Source organism: Cygnus olor, chromosome 1 (genome assembly GCF_009769625.2).
Source record: "Cygnus olor isolate bCygOlo1 chromosome 1, bCygOlo1.pri.v2, whole genome shotgun sequence".
Lineage (NCBI taxonomy): Eukaryota > Metazoa > Chordata > Aves > Anseriformes > Anatidae > Cygnus > Cygnus olor.
The window spans coordinates 54693561-54714417 of NC_049169.1; the positions used below are offsets into that span (position 1 = coordinate 54693561).

At 50.3% G+C, this 20857-nt stretch overlaps 2 protein-coding genes across 2 annotated transcripts; both read right to left on the reverse strand.

Moving 5' to 3' along the window:
• Positions 1-3847: 3847 nt before the first annotated feature.
• MIEF1 (mitochondrial elongation factor 1) lies at positions 3848-13676 on the reverse strand. The gene is made up of 5 exons (XM_040559125.1): positions 13171-13676; positions 11959-12107; positions 11646-11826; positions 9306-9568; positions 3848-8215 (listed from the first exon to the last, which is right to left on the reverse strand). Exons 2-5 carry the CDS (start codon positions 12100-12102, stop codon positions 7409-7411), a joined length of 1395 nt encoding a protein of 464 aa, XP_040415059.1. The 5' UTR covers positions 12103-12107; positions 13171-13676; the 3' UTR covers positions 3848-7408.
• LOC121071123 (MIEF1 upstream open reading frame protein-like) lies at positions 13341-13553 on the reverse strand. The gene has a single exon (XM_040559136.1). It carries the CDS (start codon positions 13551-13553, stop codon positions 13341-13343), a length of 213 nt encoding a protein of 70 aa, XP_040415070.1.
• Positions 13677-20857: the final 7181 nt, after the last annotated feature.

Below are 20857 nucleotides of genomic sequence, written 5' to 3' on the forward strand. Positions count from 1 at the left end.
AGGATGGCATTGAGTTTGATAACCTTTTCCTGAATGATTTTCATTTTCCCTCCCAAGGTCTCTGTGTTAGGAGACTTGTCAAAGGATGCTGCAAAGAAGATTCTTTGATCCAGCCTCTGCTGGGAGGTATCGATGGCCTGCTCTTTTGGCATTCAGAGAGTGAGACCTTGTCCTGGAATTGTGATGAAAGATAGACATCTCCTCTGAGTCTGAGGAGCAGGCGCTGTTCAGGAAGGGTAATGCCTGAACATCTTGGTCAGGCTGTCTCAGCGAGACTGATCTGAGACTGACCAGAAACACCTGTCTGACCAGAGCAGGGCAGGGCTCTGTCTGCCCACAAAAGGGCTGAGTCGTCCCAAGCCACGAGGTTTGAGAGTCCAGTCTGCCCATGACACCACGCCTCTTCTTCTGCAGTGCAGAATGATGGAGATGGATCTCTCTCTTACTAACTTTCCCTTCTTGTGCAAGAAAGCAATGACAATTTGTAAAATAAATTAACAAAAAGGGGGGGTGGGGAGTTCTTAACCCAAATTCACCAGTTCATTCTTCAGAAAAAAAGGCACTGGACTAGATGCTTGCTATGGTCTCTCCACGGCCACAGGCAGTAATTTGGAAATTAAGAGATTTGTGCCTTGGTCCACGCGCTTGCCTCAGCAAAACCGACCTCCGCTTGAATGCCAGGAGGCTGGGCCCCCTGCCAGCATGCTCCCTCACAAGCAACGTGGGAGCCGTGACTCTGTGGGATCCCTGCGTCTTCTACTATCTTTGCTTTGGCATATCTCAGGCCCTCTGACAGCATATCGCCACTGCTATAAACCACCGGGAGCCTGAACATAACTCAGATGATGTTATCTAGGTAAGCGAAGGTAGTTATTACGTCCAAGGCCGTAACTACCCCCTGTGCTAAATAAATTCAAGAATTTGAAAGCAAAACACGTCTCTCTGCCGTACTCCTTCTAAGAATGATTGCTTCTTGCCTTTCAAAGGGGGGAAGGAGCCTGCTAGAGCATTACGAGTTTTGAAGGAATGTCTGTCGCGGGGACAGGTAAAGAGCCAACACACTCCATCATTTGCCATCTATGCCTTCTGTCTGTTGCCTGTTACACCTCTGTCCTTTGCAATGCCAAGCAGAATGAGACAAGAAAGTCTTATAGGACCAGGATTGTTAGAGTGGGATGTTTAATGGGGCAGTATATCACCGCTGCCTTTGCTCCTGTGGAACAGCAGCGATTCTACAACGAAGGGGTAGGCTTGTGTTGAAGCTGAGGGAACCATTGCCTTAAAAAAAAGAAAAGCAAAAACAAACCCCAGAGAACTCGAGCAAGTGACTTTTTCCCATTATTTGTATAGAGAAGGCTTTTCATGAAGAATGTGGATAGATTTTATACATATATATGTATTCTTCCCCTGAGAAGCTAGCACTGAGTGTTAATAGACAGATCAAGAGAGCTACTTAGCCACTGGAGCCAGGGAAATTGAACCAGGGCAGCAAAATAAAAATCAATCGTGGCTTTTAGTGTACTAAAAGTGATTTTGTTCAGAACTGACTTCTGCGTGAGTACTTTGTAAAGCTTAAGATGATGAAAAGTTTGAGTTCCAAATGCCAAACTCCATCTCCTGCTCTCCTGCTATCTGTAACATGACAAGAATGCTTTCTACATATGGAATGATTTCAGATCTTCTCGTCCTCACCCTTTGGTCTGACTACCCTCTTTAGTCTTACCATTTGCAAGGTTATTCCCCAGGATCACATACTATAAAGATATTATTAGCCTGCTCACCGCCACATTTCTGGCTCAGTGACTTGTGAATAATGCTGTCCTTCTCAGAGTACGCTAATAAAACTTCTACACCATGCAATCCCTAATGGTGTAGAGGGCATACTTGTTACATGAGGGCTATTTTAAGATGGTTTTGAATCTTTAAAAAATAAAAATATAAAAGGGAAAAAAGAGGAAGGGTGGGGAGGATATTTCTTGAATCCCTCAGATCATAAAACTTGGCCTGACAAGGGTAAAAAACAAAAAATCCAGATACCTCAAACAGTTCCCCAAGTGTCTAGACTGCAGCAGTCCTCTGAGGGATGGAAGCCAAAGCTAGATTTCACTGGTGGGAGGGAGACTCTCCCTTCTCTTGCTTGCTGCATCTGTGCGTAAAGCTCCAGCATTTCTAGATCCAGTCTCAGATTGAGCGAGCCATGCTGGAGCCATTCAGTCATACCTAGTGTGGGTAGTGGGCCAACATATTTCATCTGACTTGGAAGAGAAACTCCTCGTTTGGAAGAGGTTCCCCCTTTTTTTTTCCATGAAACTAATTCAAAAAAGCAGCAGCTGCTTGAAACTTTTCCGGAGTTTGGAATAATAAATAAACCCTAGAAAAACCGACAGAAGTGACTGGGTGGGGGAGAGGGTCTATGGGGAGGACAGTATTCATCATGCAGTTCAACACTTCAGCATGATAATCTCAGAGTTGGGGCACAGTCGCCCTCTCTACCCCCAGCTTAAGATTGTTACAGAACAGTCAGGCTGGAATTTATTTATTTTTTTAAAATGAAGAGATTAAAAAAAAAAAGTGAAATGTAAATTTGGCTACACGCATTTCCAGGACAGGACTGTGGTTATATAAAAAAGCGCGCAAAACATTTTGCTTTTTCCGAAATTCACTCTCCTGAACTGTTTGTTCCTTAGGCTAAGAACAAAAGAGAAGCGGAGTCTTTGCAGCCTGGAGAACCATTTATGCTGTTCTTTGCAGCAGCAGCCATTTGCATACATGAAATAATTATCATGACTCCTCTCAATTATTTCTTCTCTACGTTAAACAAACCCCTACCTTTTGATCTTTCCTCGCTCTTCATGCCAGGACAGCTTTTATGCAAAGGTGCAAACTGCTACATACATTAAGCGTGTATTGCAAGCTCCAAGCTTTCCAGGGGCATTAGTGTGAGAGGTGTCATACCTGGCACAGCTTCCACAGAGCTGCTTGTTTTAGCTGTTCCCATAAGCGTCCTTACAATGTGAAATATGCTCGATCTCACCTGTTTCTAGCACAGAACAGATTAAAGGGAAAAAAAATAGAGAAGAGGCATCAGGAAAAATAGAGATGGAGAGACTCCCTTTCTAACATAATATATTCTCCAAGCTAGTTAAATGTTAATTGCCGAGTCCTCATTAAAATGAGTCTCATGGGTTGTCTTTACTTTAGCAAGTCTTCTGAGAATTAAGGAGCTGGGATCCACCACTTCATGCTTTTCTTTATGTCGAACGCTTCCCCCCCTCCTCCCAAGCAGGCACATAAAACTGGGTTTTGCTGCGAAGAGAGCTTCAGCACGCCAGACCGCGGCACACCAGCTTCCTCACCGCCTCGAGGCTGATGCCTGGATAAGACAGGAACTCATTTGGCAGGGGAGAGGATCGGCGTGTAGAAACAAATGTGCCACGGAGCAAGGGCGGGGGGAGTCTGCACAGGAAAGTCAGTATCAGAAGATGCACGGAAGCTTGTGAAGTCTGGGGAACCGCATCAAGCGCGGGCGCCTGTCCGGGCGTGTGAGCTGTCAGGGAAAGGAGGGGAGGCAGAGCACCGTAATTATGCCTCATCTTGTGACTGGTGCGAACGCTGCCAGCAGCGAGCACGCCGCAGAACCAAGCTGGCTGCTTTCTCAAGGCAAGCTGCAGAGCGCTGAGCGCCCCGAGCCGCAAAGGCAAAGCAGTGAATCAACAAAGGGGCACGCCGGGCCCCTGAGCGCCCGTGTGGTGCAGGATTGTGTCAGCAGCAAGGTGCTGCCCCTCCCGTGCACCCAGAGAAAAGCAGAGAGGCACCTCGTTGTTTATAAACACCAGAGACGAGCAGGTTACCGTGGAAAGTCATTTTATTTCAGAATTTCACGCACTCTTGTCACAGACCATGCACTTGAGACTTTCCCCTTTACAGATCCACAGCCTCCAGGCCTGGGAGAGATGGGGCGTCATCTCCTCACTTCACACTGCAGGTACCCACATGCTACGAGCGAGGGCCGTGAGGGCGGCCTGCCAGGAGGCAGAAAGCAGCCTCTTGGTGCCGTAACTGCTTTTGAACACTTGAAAAGAAATCAATCTGAGTCAAAGGATTAGCGGTGGAGCTCGGCAGCGGCAAAAACCCACTGCTGAGCGAGTTGGTCCTCGCCCTGCGGTTACAGGGAACAAGATGACGGTCTCGTGGAAAGCTCGTGTGAGTTAAGTTACACCAGAACACACCACAGCATTCTAGGAGCCCGGGCAGCGAGCAGGCAACGCACGCCCTGGGCCTCTTACAATCAATTTGTCTCCGAGCTGCCCTGCCAGGAAGGTGGCCAGGAGCTGCCCTATTCACATTTGTCTTCAGGTCCTCCTGCTTTGTGCTACAGCTCCGACTAGACAGGAACCCACCTCTAAGACAGCCCTCGTGGCTGTATGTCAGCCTGCGTACTGCATTTAATACTGAAAGGTGCCAGCTCCAAAGGCTCCGCAACGTCCCTTTGTCCACAAGCTGGGTGCAGCATTAGTGTAAATTGCTTGCATAGCTGCCCTGCTCCTTCTTCCCTGCCTCTGCCGCCCCTTGTGCCTGCCCCTGCTCTGGCAACACTCCTGGTTGCAGTGTCCCTGCGACCCATGACGTCTTTGGCCTTTGCTGAGACTGCCACAGCAGCTATTGCCCCCTGTGGTGGCTGCCTGTAGGAGGGGAGCGTTCACCTCCCGAGAACAACGGGCTTGTGGCTAGCTCAGAGGGGGGAAAAACCCAAAGGGAAGTAGTGATTCAAGTGAAATGGAGCAAAGTCTACAGAAAAGGCAAAAAGGCAGCTTCAGTCTCCATTTGATACACAAACTGAGCTCAACAGCAGCAAGAAATGGCCATAAAATATTAATTCATTAGGTTGCCAGGAAGAAGGAAAAGCATTCATGTAAAAAAATTCTATAAACAGGTATGTATGGGGCAACTGTGCTTAAGCCAGCTCAAGACAGTGGCTTCCTTCTGCTTATTTCTCTCTTTTTTTTTGTATCTACAGTTTTGAGCATTCCAAACCATGCTGCTACTCAACCCTGTATGAAGACCACAGCACTGGAGTCAGCACCAAGTGAGGGGTGAGATCACACTGAGGAAGTGAACCTAAGGGGAACTCCTGACAACCCCGAGATTTTAATATTTTCGTTGACCTTCAAGTAATTAGGAGAAAGGGGAATTTCCCCAAGTAGCCCGTGGGCTCCAAGTCTCATCTGTCTGCTTTTAGGGTAGGAAGGCTGACATCAGAAAGGCAGTGGAGGGCAGGGAAAGGAAGAGGGGAAAAAATACGGGAACCAGAGTGAAGAGCAATCAACAACTGACCAACAGTGACTGCTGCAAAACTTACAGAACACAAAATCATACAAACGGAATTCCTGTTAACCTTTTATACACTACAGACTTTGTATACACACACACGCACTTTGAAGTATGCATCTGGCAGTCTAGAAAGTACCAGTACGCTAAGGATTAAATAATTTAAAATGTAACGTCGTGTTATCACTGTATCCGGAACACTATCTGACACGTCGGCTAAAATGGACGGATCGTCCGAGAAAGATGCTCCCACCCTCATCTCACCAGCACTGCCTCTGAAAAGAAAACTACGGCTAAAGACTCCCCTCTGTGGCTCTACTCCTGAAACTCACCTTGAAACTTCCCTGGCAAAGGGGATTGAGTCTTGAGAGGAACGGAAGAGAAAAGGATACTTGCTCCCTCCAAACTTGGCCTCTCTTGGCTAGGGAGGCTGGACAGCAAGAGGAAAAAGCTGCTGAAGCTGGGGAAAAGTAGGGATGTTTCTGTAACAATGGCTGAGATTACCATTTGGGATGCCCACAGCCCAAGCCGGACACCCTCCCTCCCCCTTTTTGAAGACAGGAGGCCAAAAGGCTGAAAGCAGCATCAAGAGTCCACGTGGCTAGTGCAGGAGATACCAAAAGTACCCCAAAATCCACACCATGGTCCAGCAGCAGGTGAGAGGACAGCCAAGGGAGAACGGCCTGGTAGCAGCGGTGGACAGGTGTGGGCAGAACTGCACGGCCGACAGGTACAGACAGACAGAATGGGAAGGTGTCACCAGCTTTCCCGCAGTAATTGCAAACTGGGAACACTGGAGAGTCAGCACATGGGAACGAGGAAGGGGGAAGGCGGCCTCAGTTCTGGGGTGACAGGGGAGGACTGAAACACAGGGAGAGCAGATTGCCAAGCCAGCTCCTCTCCAAACGCCAACTCTGCACACGTATGCTCATACCAGCACACGGAACAGAACCCTTCTGGTGACACCAGTTTAGTCCTATCGGCTTCACCGGCTTACAGAACCTGGCTTCCACGTGCTCATTACAAAACCGTGTGAGGCACGCAGTCCTGCTTCCACCTCCTATGAACCAGGACAAGCTCCCAGGGAAAAGATGAGAAGTCCCTGTTCTCACGTGCATCTCCCAGCCCTCCCCCGTAAGGAGCCTCTCTTCCTTTAGGCCACAGACACCCGAGGAGCTGTCCTTTTTCCATTCCCAGGGCCATTCCCACCGGCACCACCCAGCAGATCTGGCTGAGCAGGAATGGCAAGCCCTGCTCCTTTGGCTTCCTCGCACAGCCAGACCACGAAAGCTTCTCCCTCCTCTGCGACAGCATCAGTGAGAAGTGCCTGCACTGGAGGTTGTTGCAGCAGACTGGACAAGCCTCAGGCCTCACTCCTGCACCCAGATCACAAAGGATGAGAAGGTTTTGTAGGGGCAGGAGCCACAGGCATTCCCCTCTTCCAAGGGCCACAGCACTAAATACTGTCAGTGTAATCATTATTTCAATCAGAAACACAACACGCAGCCCTAACTAGAACATCTCATTCAGCCTGCCCTGCATGACTGGGTCGAAGTGACCAAAAAAAAAAAAAAAAAAAAAAGAAAAAGAAAAAAGGAGGAAAAGTGAGACAGTGTGGTACAGCAAAGAAAAAAAACGTGAGGACAAAATCAGGCTGGAGGAAAGGAAACCTCAGTGCAAGTCTGCTAAAGTTGTCACTGGATTCACCAGCCCACTTCCACCTTCTTCAGACCAGAGTGGACTCGCTGCAGTAAGCACACTACAGGAGAAAGAAGTGCATAGTTATCGTGTTTGGTTTTTTGTTTGTTTTTGTAGATGCTTGAGCATCAGTAGAATTTATGCAAAGATCTTAGAGCTGCAGTTTCAGCCTCTTTTCCCTAGCCAATGGGTACCTGTTGGGGCAGAGATGGTGGAAATGGACCGGTAGCACCAAGAAATCCAGCTGGAGCACCAACTCCACAGCAGGAAATAATAATGAACCAAAAGGAGACAGAGAGAGAGAAGTGGAGGAGACATGTTTCGCAGTAATCCAAGTCCACCTTGGCTAAACCCTAGCAATGTTTCCCCAGGTAAGGCCCCGTTACGTCTGCAGCAAGACCTCTGGCTCTGAGAGAGAGCTGTAGAGGGTGTAGCCCAATTCATCCACTTCTTCCGGGGTGAGCTCCGAAAACAAGTTCACCTTGGGGTTCAGGGCGCTGGGGAGGACGCCCGCCTCCAAGTAGCGGATCAGCCCCTTCAGCGCCTGCAAGAAGCGATCAGCCAGCACGTCCTGGGACCAGTCGGACTCCTCCTGGGCTAGGTGCAGGATGACGTTGGTGAGCTGGCTGGCGGTGAGGTGACCCAGGGCTGGGTTCGACTTGCAGACCGCTTTGAAGATCTTCAGGCACAAGCAACGGCAGCCAGAATCGCACTGGTCCAGGGCCCGGAGGCGAGCTGTTTCTGCTGGCCGCAGGCTCAGTCGCCACAGATTGTCATTCTGGGCCAGCCGGTGGGGTTTGGCCACGAGGATGATGTCACCCAGCGTCAGGGACGGTAGGAAGTCAATAAAAAGGTGCCGTTCGGGATCGTACTGGACTTCCAGCGTCAAATCTGCCGGGGGAGCTGCCGGACGGATCACGTAATCCAAGAGAGTCCCGATTGCTGGCCAGTTGATAGAGCCAGCTACAACTTTCTCAAAAGTCTCCGCTACAGCTTTGGGGGAAAGGTAACCTCCCACCACACAGCGGTCCCAGTAGCTGCTCCCACGGGGAAAGTACTCCGGGTTTTCCCGACGCACCAAGTAGAAGCCAGGAATGTTCATGATAGTGTCCTCCCCGGGGATGCACGACCATAGGTTCTGCTCCAGCATGAGAGGGACAATGAGCTGGATGTGGTCAGCTGTCACTACCTTTCACAAAAGAGAAAAGTTGGTAAGAACAAGCCTTCTCTCGCTGCACTCGGCTTTATTCACCACCTTTTAAATAGCCTTCTGTTCAAAGGAACTTGGAATATGGATTCGGCTGCCTCACTCTCCTCTCTGCATGGGACTCACAGCCTCCCGTTGCCAAAAGGCATTTTTGGAGGACTGTTTCCCATCAGCAGTGGGATAACGCCAAGGCATAACACAAGCTAATGCTGATATTGCTATTTTGAGATCTAAAGGTTATTTAAAAATACTTCAGGACCCGACATGGACTGCATACAGAAGTATCATTTTGCCTCTTATCACTCTAAGTTGTGAGATGGAGCTGGCCCAGGACACAGCAACACCGTGTGATAATTTAAAACTGGAGGCAGAGTATGAGGTTTCCAGACAAGCTTAAGTTGCCACGGTTTAATTATCCCATGCTACAACCAGGTACTGCCCTCACCTGGTCTGCCACGCTGTTCAGAAAAAGGTCATTAAAGATCTCTTTTCACTAACATGATTAAGACCCCAGATCTCAGTTTCACTTGACGCTCCACACTCCGTTCCAGAGCTCTGACTCAAAGCAAAAAAGCGTGCCTCTGAATCACTCACTATAGCCATGGGCATCTTTCCATCAGGGAGATATGCAGCAGGGACTGCTGTCCAATCCAGGTCTGTCATGCATTAAAAAAAGAGTAGGGAAGACCTACATGAATACAGAGGAGTTCCAAGGGAATATCACTTATTTGGAAGGAGGCAGAAGGGACAGGCAGAAAACAGGTGGAAAAGTGGTAAGAGAAACACAGGTAAACGAAGACAAGAAGGAGAAGAAAAGAAGGGCGAAGATAACCCAGAGAAACGAAATAGCAAAAAGCAAATGCTTGGCAGACAAATCCAGAGCAGCCTGGTCAGGTCTGTTCAAACGGCATTGCAGAAATCAACGCCTGGCTCCGCGGTGGGAAACGCCACACCGAGAGCCTTATTACAGAGGAATGCTGTGCTGAGGCAGCACCGCCGGCAGGGACGCCCGAAATGCCCCCGCCTCGTCAGCCTGCTGAATAATGCCCCGTCACGAGGCCCCAGGAATTACCTGCAGGTCGTCATACAGGCTGCCACTGAGGTACATGTCACGCAGCGGCATGTCCGGCAGCTTGGCACGGAGGAAGCTGCGCAGCTCGGCACAGATGTCCACGGCTGCTTGCTTGGCCCGGGCCTGCTCGTCTGCTGGGATAGCTACCTTCCTCCGGTAATAGGCGAAGAGCTTTTCTTGCAGAGACAGACGAAGGCGGGATTTTTTCAGCTCCACTTGACTCCTCTTGGCAGATGGCTTGGGCTTTGTGGGTCGGAAAAAGTCTGCAAGACAGAAGGAAAACTTGGATTGTCCGCAGCGTTTCACCGTGATCTGCAAAAAAAAAAAAAAAAAAAAAAAACTCTACAGCGCAGAAGCGCAGCCTCCGAGATCTCAAAAAGCTTTCAGCAGACATTTTGCAAGCTTTACGCAGTTATCAGTCGAAAGGGGGACGTTGAAAATCGTTGAAAAAAGCTACTATGAGAATCAAGTGGGATGAAAACAAGTTATTAGATTTGGAATTTAGCCAGAATGAGACTAACGCTCACATCGTGTACAATGAAGTAATGTTAATGGCTATGTGGGCAGTTCCTCACTTCGATTTCATCAAGAACTCAGCTGCTTTTAACACGATGCCAGACCAGTAGACCAGTAAAACACCCTTGAACAACCATCCCTACCTCATTAAGTTTTGCACAGTATGATGGATTTTTACAAATTATCAACAAAACCCAGTTCTAAGCAGGGTAAGAGACCTGAGAAGATCACGCCATCTGGAAATAAAATAGTTGTCAGGACCTTAATCACCACGTATCAGGATGGCAAGATGATGGATCTTGGGGCCAACAGGGCTCAGGCAATCATAGCCCTAATGAAAACCTTCCTCAAACTTTAACTGAACAAGCAGCAGAGAGCACATTTATGCGTATAGCAGCAATACAGTGCTTTATGCTACTGTTTGCATTATTAAGCTAACCTGCAATATCTCCAACGCCCTCTTTTTCAGGCTGCTTTCCTACAGAAACGAGCCAGGGCTTCCCACCTATCCTTCAAGCTTCTCTTAACATGGACCTAGAATTTCAGAAGTTATTCACAAGAATTAAGGAAGATTTACAGATCTACGGGATCCTAAGTCTTCGGAAGGCCTGCGGAACTTGGCGGGTGGGGGAGACACCCCCAGAGCAGTGGCGCTGTTAAGGCAGCCAGCTGTCGCGCATTTGTTCGGCAACAGGCACGCGGCCACCACGCAGCACGTGCAGAATGCCTGACCGAGCAGCGCACGGATCCATCTCACCCAGACGCCGCAGCTGCTGCCTCTCGTCCCACTGGGGTCTTTTGGACAGATTTCAGGGTTCGTGTGTAAAGGAAACAGCCAAGAAAACTACAAGGAACCGGACTTTATTGCCTGTTCATGAAAGAACTTACTTTTCTATCTTGAATTTTGATTTATTTTTAAGCCAAGAACGTGAGGCAGTATTATCAAAGGTTTTATGCCTCAATCCTCATCTTTGGGGAGTCCAATGAAATGATCTAGACCCCCTTTAATACAGCTGTCTAGTCATTTAATGTTTCCCCAGCAGAATACCCATCACCATCCTGAAGCTGCCTTTCTTGCAGAGAATCTGGAAGTCAAGTCAAAGCTTGACTGTCATTTTGCAGATTCAAACACAGAGTCTGAGAAGGTCCCTGATCTTTGTTTTAATTCTCCAAGCGTGAATCTCCCAAAATGACCATGGGTTGGAATATAAAACCATTAAGAAAAAAAAAAAAAACACAAACTCATACAAAAAACACCGATGGACTCTAAATTACTTATTATCACACTCCGAAAGACAACCGCAAGTCCCTCTCTCTAGCTTGATGAACACTTGGTGAGCAGTACTGCTTGATTAGCAGTCCTAAAAAGGCAAAGTGTTACAAGAATTATTAGGAAAATGATAGAAATAAAATAGGGAATACTGTAATAAATTACTAGTTATTCACCATTTGAATACTCCCCTCTTTAAAAAGAAGCAAACACACTGGAACGGTCCAAAGAAAGGCAACAAAGAGCTTCAATGAATGGCTTTTTATGAGGAAAGATTGCATAGATAAGTATTCAGCTTGAAGGAGAAAAGTCTGAGGGACAGTAAAATTTAAATCCATGAAGTCATGGAGAAACGAGGAGTGCCAACAGATGACTGTTATTCACTAGTTCCCAGACTGAATTCTAATAGTTGAAGCTATCAATAGACTGTCTTAAAAGAAAAACATGAAAATACTGAGCTAGACATTAAATTCTCTTCTCCTATGTTCTTTTAGAATAAATAACGGGGTTTACGGGATGATTCTGCAACGCGGGACTGCCACACTGCTCCATACCTGCGTCAGCGGCCGAAGGATCGGTGGGAAGGGTCTGCAGGGAGCGGCTGAGGTTAGTCTTCATGTCCTGGGTCAGTAAGCGCGAGGAGGACCCCAGCCAGTTGGGCTCTTCCCAGCTCCTCTTCCCTGACTGGCTCAAGCGGGTGGGGCTGCTGGGAGCACTGATTGCCCGGTCGTACATCTAAAGCGACACCACCAGGCACAATTTCAGCCGCTAAGGGCCCGACGTTTGCGTTTCACCCCCATCCAGTGCCAACGCCCTGTGCGTTTTGGTTTCCCACTCCTCCTTTCCATCACCCCCCTGCACGCTCACCCGTTTGACAGCCAGCGTGGCAATGCCCAGCATCGCCGCTCCACCCACGCCCAGCACGAGCCGGGCGTTGGACAGCACGAAGTCGATGGCCGTGCCGATGCCATTGTCGTCCTTCTTGCCTTTGCGCTGCCCAGCGCCTGCCATCTCACCTGGAAGACGTCAAAGAAACAGGTCAGAACAGGGCGACCCAAAAAAAACCCACGTTCGTTAGTCTTAGGGTCTTCGTACGGAGCCAGAGGAAGCGACCCCTAACCCTGCATTCCCTCCAGCCATTATCTGCCCCCCAGAGCCGAGTATTCCCAGGCACGCCACAACAGCAGCGCTGACCAAGCTCTGCAAGGGCAGCATTTCACTGCTTCCAGCTCTGTTTATGACCTGAAGGGAAACAACCCAAATTTGATGTGGCCGCTAATCATTTAAGCGGATTTAATTATGCAATCACCTAATGCTTTTTTAAGAAAGTAACATTTACTTCAGTAACGCTTTGCAACGAAATCCCGTATATTTTGTCAAACTCTACGACCATTTACGTCTTTTCCTTTCAATTGGCGCTTCTCAGCCACAGCACGGCCTTTTTGTCAGTTTATTTTCTCATTCTCTACCCTATGCTTTAACTTCGCTCACAGACGTCGCAACGTAGAGACCGTCAAGTGCTTGTCTCTGACAAACCGGGATCCTCCCAAGAGATAGTTTTTGGACAAAGGCTGCTCCGAGATATTTTAAAGCCACCCAAGAATCAGCATTAGAAACCACAGTGCACCACAACAGGAACAACTTCCTCACTTCCACCTGACGTTTATCCCTGCCCTCAAGCCTGGCGGGGTTGATTTCCACGCAAGTTATGCATAACACGAACATTAACGTCTCCTTACGTATGCACGTGGGTTTCCTTCAGTTCCTATTTAACCTCTGACCTTGATTTTTAAATCCAGAGAGTTTCCGCGGTCGTTTATGCGTGTAAAACACGCTTTCCTAGGTAGATATTCACTGAAATTGAATGAAGACGCCAGAAAACTCTTCCAGCGTGACTCAAGATAGAAACCACCTTCGTATTTGTCTAAGACCAGGCTACAGCATCAAAGAGATTGTTCCTGTCTCAATGGGCAGGGAATACGATCATTCTTCATCCCAAGGCATAAAATTAGACGCTTGCACAAAGTTAAGTGTATTATTAATACAAAAACCAGGGCTATAGGTGTGTAAGCGGCCTACCTGTGACCTAAAGCATTTGTACAGGGCACAGGAGTCCTGGTGGGACTGCGGAGGCACCTTCGGGGCTCCTTCAGGACGGCGGCGGGCAGGAAGCATTAATCGGCCGGGCACAATTTGGGAATTAGAGGGCGTGGGGGGAGGGGGGGGGGCAGGAGGAGCCTCCAGAAGGCCTAGAGCAGCCCCCCCAGCCCGCTCCGCAGGAAAGCCTGCCCCTTCTCCAGCTGCCGCTCCCTGTCCTCCGGCCGCTGCAGCCCGCGGTGGCGGCGGAACTCGCTGCGGACGGCGGCCCGGTAGAAGTCGCGGTCGGTGTAGCGCAGCGCCCGGCCCCGGCGCAGCAGAGCCCGGTACAGGCTGAGGACGGCCTCCCGCGACCACGCTGCCATGGGGAGCCGCGGGGAGAACCTGCGGGGGGCCGCGGCGACGGGGCTCGGGGGCCGGGCTCCTCCCGGCGGGGGGCCTCAGCGCAGCCCCGACCCTCGGCAGGGCCCCGCCGCCTCCCTCCTGCCGCCGCCCCGGGGGTCCCCCGGCAACATGGCGGCCCCGCTTCCGGGGGCGGGCACCATAGAGTGGCAGGGCCGCGCGGGGAAGGAGCGGCCCCGAAGCGGGCGGCGCGGAGCTGCCTCCCCCTGGCGGCCCGGAGCCGGCGGACGGCGAGCGGGAAGGGCCACGCTGCGCCCAGCCAGCGCCGCCTGCTGGCGGGGAGGAGCACACGCACACAGCCCACCACCACCACCCTCAGGGGGTCCCAGTTTGGGCTGGGAGCGCTTTTTACAGAATGAATGATCAAACTCACGCTCTGTGGCTTTATTGTCATGAAACACCCGGGCATGGTCTGGGAATTTTAATTACTAAGGGCAGCAGGGGGGGAGCAGCACCTGGCAGGCTCCTGGGGAGGTGGAGGGAGAGTCCCCAAACAAGGACCACTGTCTGGGTGCAAATCCCCCTTTTCCAGAGGCAAATCTCCCTTTTCTAGGTGCAAATCCCCCTTTTCCAGGGGCAAATTCCCCTTTTCCGGGTGCAAACCCCCCTTTTCTGGGGCAAATCCCCCTTTTTTCAGGGGTAAATCCCCCTTTTCTGGGTGCTAATCCCCCTGTTCCAGGCACAAATCCCCCTCTTCTGGGTGCTAATCCCCCTCTTCTGGGTGCTATTCCCCTTTTCTGGGTGCAAACCCCCCTGTTCCAGGCACAAATCCCCCTCTTCTGGGTGCTAATCCCCCTTTTCTGGGTGCAAATCCCTCTGTTCCAGCGGCAAATACCCCTTTTCTGCATGCTAATCCCCCCTTTTCCAGGCACAAATCCCCCCTTTTCTGGGTGCAAATCCCCCCTTTTCAGGGGCAATTCCCCCTTTTCCAGGGGCATATTCCCCTTTCCAGGCACAAATCCCCCTCGCCTGGGTGCTAATCCCCCTTTCCCATCCTTGCCTTCTCCACTCCAAACCTACTCTGGGAATTCATTCTTCCTCCTCAGCCACCTTCTCCCTGCAGCCTAACGAAACACGAGATGTAACTACATAACGCCTTGCCTCCCCTGGGGGAGAGGGGGAGAGAAAAAGCAAGCTGTGTGTGACAGAGGAGAGCCACATCACCCCGCTCAGTTCCCAGTGGCACCAGATATGACAGTGATAGAATTCGACGGGAAGAAAAGCAGAAGCCCCGGTCCGCCTTGCTCCGTGCCAATCTCCTCTTGTTCATTTCCTTCCCGAGATAAACAACCCCGAATCGCTTTCGATCTCTCTTTGCGAGCGAGTTCGCCATGCCCCTAATCAGCCCTTTCCGAGAAAGGCTTGCTTGAACTGCAGACAGTATTCCCAGAGAGGCCACACCGCTGATTTACATAACAGCATTATCATATTTTGAATGTTATTCTCCCCTTCTTCTTTCTCTGCATGCTAGTATTATTATTATTATTATTATTCTATTTTATTTTATTTTATTATTTTTTTTTTAACCTGTATCCACTCACAGAGCCAGGGTTTGTGTGATATTCAGACCCTTCCCCGAGTTGCTGGAGACAATCTGGAGCTTTATAAATTTTGTGTTGCAATCTTTTTGGTCTTTTCTTCCTTGGCATGCACCAAGGCAAACCTTGGCAAATGCATGTTGTTGCCCGTTTACCACATTTGCATTTTATTTACAGTCCTTTCTGATCTCCTCAAGAGTCTATAGCTTTGAGTCATCTCTTAAAAATTTTTAGCATATTGCTCATCTTTGTTTCCAGATTATCCGTTCGTACGCCAAGCTATCCAGGACCTCAGAGGCAGCGTCCATATTCCCTACCCTTAACCTTTTGCCAGAATGAAAATCGATCTTTGAACTCTTCCCTCGGCTTCCCGTCTCCTCCTTGGGTTGTTGATCCACAGAAAAGCTTTGCTTCTCACAACAGGGCTCAGTAGCCCCTGCACAGGTGCGCTGATAAATCCAGTCCTTGAAACTCCAAAGTCTGGATGAAAACATTCACAGCTGCGTGCAGCAGCCCCCCTATGTGTTACAAACGGGATCGGGCTGTGAGAAGGTGAGCAAGGGGGTGAGCTTTGGCGCTTGTGATGCTTTAAGTGCTGCCACACGGCTGGTCCGAGCCCTGCTCCCCGATCCTTCACCCTGCCGGGCCATACGCACCTCACGCTCCCCTGGGGCATCGCGACCCATGCTGGGGCCGTGCGTGGGACTGGGTGTGCTCAGGCCTTGTGCCAGCACACGGGGAGGATTCCCCAGGGAAGATTTCAAGCTGTGCTTCCTCTCGAGAGCCTCCTGCATTTGCTGTGAAGGATAAATGTGAAAGCAAAAGTGTGACCGTGGCACACAGGAGTAAGACCTCCTTCCCCCGAGGTGCAGTCTCCTTGCTTTGAGTTGCTTGGGATGTGCAAAATGCTCTGGGTAAGGCTGATTTTGGGGGCTCCCCGTGCCTTCCCGACATGGGAGCTAAGGACTTCAGGCCTCCATAAGCGCCCCTCCCCAGCCTGGCCCCCTTCGGTTGCGCCTGTTTTAGTGTTTTGTTCATTTTTTTTTCCCCAGGCCGCTCGCCAGCTCCCGGGCTCCTCGCCAACAGCTGCGTGCGTGCATTGTGGACTCCTCTGGCCACACTGCTCAGCCTGCCTCCAACCTCCCCAGCACCCCAGGGCTCGCCGTGCCCACCAGCGCCTCGCTGGAGCAGCACCCACGGCCTGCCGTGTGCTCGCTGTGCCTGCGCCACATTCGTCATGCCCCTCTGGCCTTACAAAGGGGAGAGGCAGAGCGACCCCCGGCCGTCGCTTTCCCTTCATCCGTGCGAGCGCTGGCCCGCTGACAAGGGGCCGGGGTTGTGAACTTGAACTCTGCCTGCAGACGGTGAAGCAACATCCCCCGCGGCGCTTCCCGACCCGGCCGGCTCCTCTGCTGACCCCACCGCTCGCTCCCCCCGCAGCCCCACTGTGTGGGTGGACTTGTGCTGCCCTGACGGGACGTGCAGGCCCATGTCTTCCCACTGCCTGCAAACCCACAGAGCGTCTGCCCAGGGTGCCCTTTCTGCCCTTCCTCTCCCCTCATGGAGCTGCCAGGAATGTGGGGTGCCCTGCGGCGGGCTGGGGGCCCCTCACCTCCAAGCCTGCATCCCTGTAATAAAGATTTACTCCCTGTAATGCAGGCGGAGAGGAGGGAGCACACCTTCGCCGTATGCCCAAAGAACAATAATGACCTTTGTTTTCCCAGATGACTAAGTGAGCTTGTGATATATCAAAGGCAGCATGGGCTACAGGGCACAATAACCCGTGTTGTTACCTAGGTGTAAAGCACGGATATCCCCCCCCAGCCCACCGGGAGCCTCTTCTCATGCTTGCAACTGGTCCTGCTGCTCACACTGTGACAGTGGCACCCATGGAGAAGCAAATAATGTCCTGGAGCGGGGCTGCAGCGTGGGTTTTTCTCCCCAGAAAGACTGCACCTGGAAACAGAAGGCTGGTCTTTTATATGAGCCAGAAAGCAATCCCTAAATACAAGCGGGAAGATGGGTAGCGACTTGCCAAGGCCATCTGAGCTTGGGCGTAATATCCTTCATATCTGCTCATAAAGAGACCTTGGAACAGTTCAACGGTTCTCTCTTTTATTGTACCCCTATCTTTACTCGAGCAATAGCACGCAATAAAAGCATTTGTGCTAGATCAGGCCCTAAATGGATGCTTTGCATGGCTCTGCATTTTGAATGACTTTCTGCTGTTTGGTGGGGAAAAAAAAAAAAAAAGGGAACCTGTTGATAACAGAGCAGAAATAATATCTCACTCCTGCTTCTGTGATATGCCAGGAGCGGAGGATGGCTGGGGCTGTTGCTGATAGCTTCTTTCCACCGAACCCAGCAGCTTTGATGTAGAACAAACACAGCCAAGAAGGAACCCAGGTGCTGAGGGAGGAGAGGCCGCCAGTACGCCGCAGTCACTTCTCAAGGGACATTCCTGATGTACAGCCCCGACCCAGACTTTAGCCACAGCTTGGCAGAGCAACCGGCTGCTCCGGGGAGGAACGCTGGGGGTATGTTTTTGCCAGGAGGAAGGCACGAAAAGTTCACAGCCCAGCTGCTTCCGAAGTGGAGCTTTTCAGGTTCTCAACCTCCAGCCCCGGAGCCCAAGGGGGGGTACGCAGGCGGCCACCGAGCTGCCACCGCTCCGAGGGTCTGTGCCAATGGTGGCTGAGGAGGCTCAGCTTTAACCTAACAAGTTAAAAATGCTGCTGGAGTATTTTTACAATTGGTCCGTGCATACCTTTGTTCTAAGCTCAGCACGACTTGTGTTCCTTCAGCCGCGTTTCCCCGCGGCTGGGTTTGCTGGTGCCTTTTTTTTTAATTCCCTGGCTAGTAGGATTTCTCTCCCAATTATTTTGCCATGCACCAGCTGTGTGCCGCAGCAGGTTTCCGGAGCTGTTCGGAGATCCTGCTTTTGTGAGCGCTGTAAGCTGTAAAATTTTGCATTAGTCTGACAGCCTCGTGGGCTTTCTGCACTGGCAGCATCCGTGGCGATCTCGCAGCTGCTGGCATTGACCCCCAAGCGGGGTTGCACTCACTGACCCCAGCCTTTCTGCACCCTTCGACCTGATGCATGCTGTGGCGAGGTCCTCCCAGCACAACTGTGGGGTTTTAGCTCATCTAAGGGGAGCCTGGACTGCCCTGGATTGCCACATGTGTGTACAGCCTGAGAAAGGCAACGCTGCTGTTCCACACTGCTTCTCTCCTTTCTTTAAGTTCAGGCACCTAACATACATTTTGTCCCATTAACTCCTGGGTCCTGAGTTAGATTTATTTCTGTCCCTTTTAGGGACATTTATCTGGTTTGGGTTTTGCAGTAGTTTGACGTCCAGTTCTGGGCAACGGTTTGAGCCAAATGCTTTAAAAACACTGACAGTCAAACAGAAGTGGGTGGATGTTTTCTACATTCCTTTATTTTTGCATGTGTGCCTGGTTCTTAGTGTCTGGGGAAAAAAAGATATGACTGATGATTTGTTGCTCTCTCTTTGGAAAAGGTCCAGACTGTAGAATAGGGCTAAAATGCCAGGAAAGAGCTTGCTGCATCGAGGCGGGCTTGTAATGTTTGATTTTATGCATTCTCTGAGCAACGTAGTTTCTCTAATTTGATATCCTGGAGAATATTATCTTATATCTTTATTCGTCACAGCTTAGTTGCTCTTCTCAGTTTTCCTTATTTTTAGAAAGGTGAAGCGTGGCTCCCAAATTAAATCGTTACTGGAATGGATTTCAGCCAAGAGATTCATGGCTCAAGCCATAAGGCACAGGAAACATAAGCAGAAGTAAAACAATGGGTTTTTATTTTTTATTTCATTTGGCAGGGCGAGGAGTGATATGGCCTTGAAAGATTTGCGTTTTTTTTATGTAACTATAATGTATTTCAAACAACAGTAAGGACAGATTTCTCTCTCTTCACTTTGCTTTAAAAAAAAAATGTTCAAAATGTCAAGATTCCCAATTTTCCTCAATTCCAAGTAAACGTCTGTGTTTGGGGCTCTCAGAGATGCTTACAGTAATGGCCCAAACATTTGCTGGAAGGGGCTGATCCTTTTCCCCTTTCACTGCTGTGCTTCTCCCTGCAGATGCCACAAAGGCGAAGCCCGTGGCAGCCTGGCCTGCAGCCAGGCTCCTCTCCTCTCCTCTCCCCAGCGCCAGCAGCTTACGGTCCTCATGTCAGCCTCTTGCTTCAGGGACCCGGAGCCCTTTCCCTGGACGGGACAGTTTTGTTTAGCTCCTTGGAGGCTGTTTTGCAGGGACAGAGCAAAGCCCTGCAAAGCTTGCTCCCGGCTGAAGGTTGGCTGATGAGACCCGGCTGTGGACCCAGCTCAGCTGCTAAAGCAGCGAGGCTTAGGAAAAAAAAAAAAAAAGCAGACTAATAATTAAAAATTAACTGTCCCTGTTAAACAGCGTATTAAGCTTTGCCCTTACACAGGGAACAAATGTATCCAAGCAACAAAAACAAACAGCCAGCGAGCCAGGCATTGGTATCCCCTTTCCAGCTCTTTCAATGATGCTGTAAGTTTATATTGAAGTCATTTTGTTTCTAAGCACCCTGGTGTTTAGAAACAGCTTGTCTGTCCCCCCGATCAGCAAACCTCTGCTGCAGGCATCGATCGGGAGCCAGCCAGACGGAGGGGCTGCCGCAGCACGCCTCCCCACCGAGCAGCTCTGCACGGCGCCCGCCGTAGGCGCTGGGCATCCCTGACACATGGCGAGAATTTGGGGAGCAGTTCATTTCCAGGCAGGCTACATCAGAGCCCCTCCACGGTGCATCTCTCTCCCCGTACAACATCTGTCAGGACACTGAAATCCTGCAAAACACGCAGGGCTTGCTCAGCATCACGTGCGCTGCACATTCCTGGTTCGATACAGCACTTCAGGCTGCGTATCCATAACCAGGGTGTACGCGGCGTGTATCCAACCCCATTTCCACGTGTCCGGAGGGATGCAGGGGGATGACTCTGTAGGAGGGTGTACAAGGCTTGTGGGGGAGCCACGTGCCCCCGTGCCCAGCCGATCGTCAGCCCTGCTCCTGCAAAACGAGGGTCCCCACCGCAGACCGGCTCATGGAAGAGTTAATGCCTCGCTCACGGAGGCTCTTCCAGCTCACGCGGCAGAAACCGGTGCTTTCTGGGGAGAAAGGTCTTGATTTCTGTCAATGCCTTCTTTTAAAACCTTGCAGGAAACCAAAGAAATGTCATTTACATCGCTTCTTAAAATAATATAAATGTCAGTAAGAGATTTGGTACTGGAGGCAAGAAGAATACAAGTGAGAACCTTTGACCAAGTCAACCCTCATTTCTTAAACTGTCTTGCTGCATCGCCACTGGCCCAGGATTGCAGACTTATCTTCCCCTTTTGAAAAACTGCAAGTTCACAGACATTTCAGGGATCGTCTATTTTTAGATTGTGCCCTATTAGAGTGCACAAATAAGGCAATCAAGTAAGAACGCTATAAATTCTTCATAGGAAATTTTAATTGTGAATTTTGAGTAGCACGTTCGTTTCAGGCTCTTTGCTGCAGAAAGGGGGGCAGAAGCAGCAGAAGAAAGGCATTGCTTGCGGACAGCAAAACTCTACTTCGATGGAAAGTCTCCCAGAAGGGGGACATTGAAGGCATCAGACTGCCACGGAAGAGAAAAAGATGAGGGAATGGGCTCAGTCTAAGGATTATAAGGAAACTAACCTATAATGTTTATTGGTGC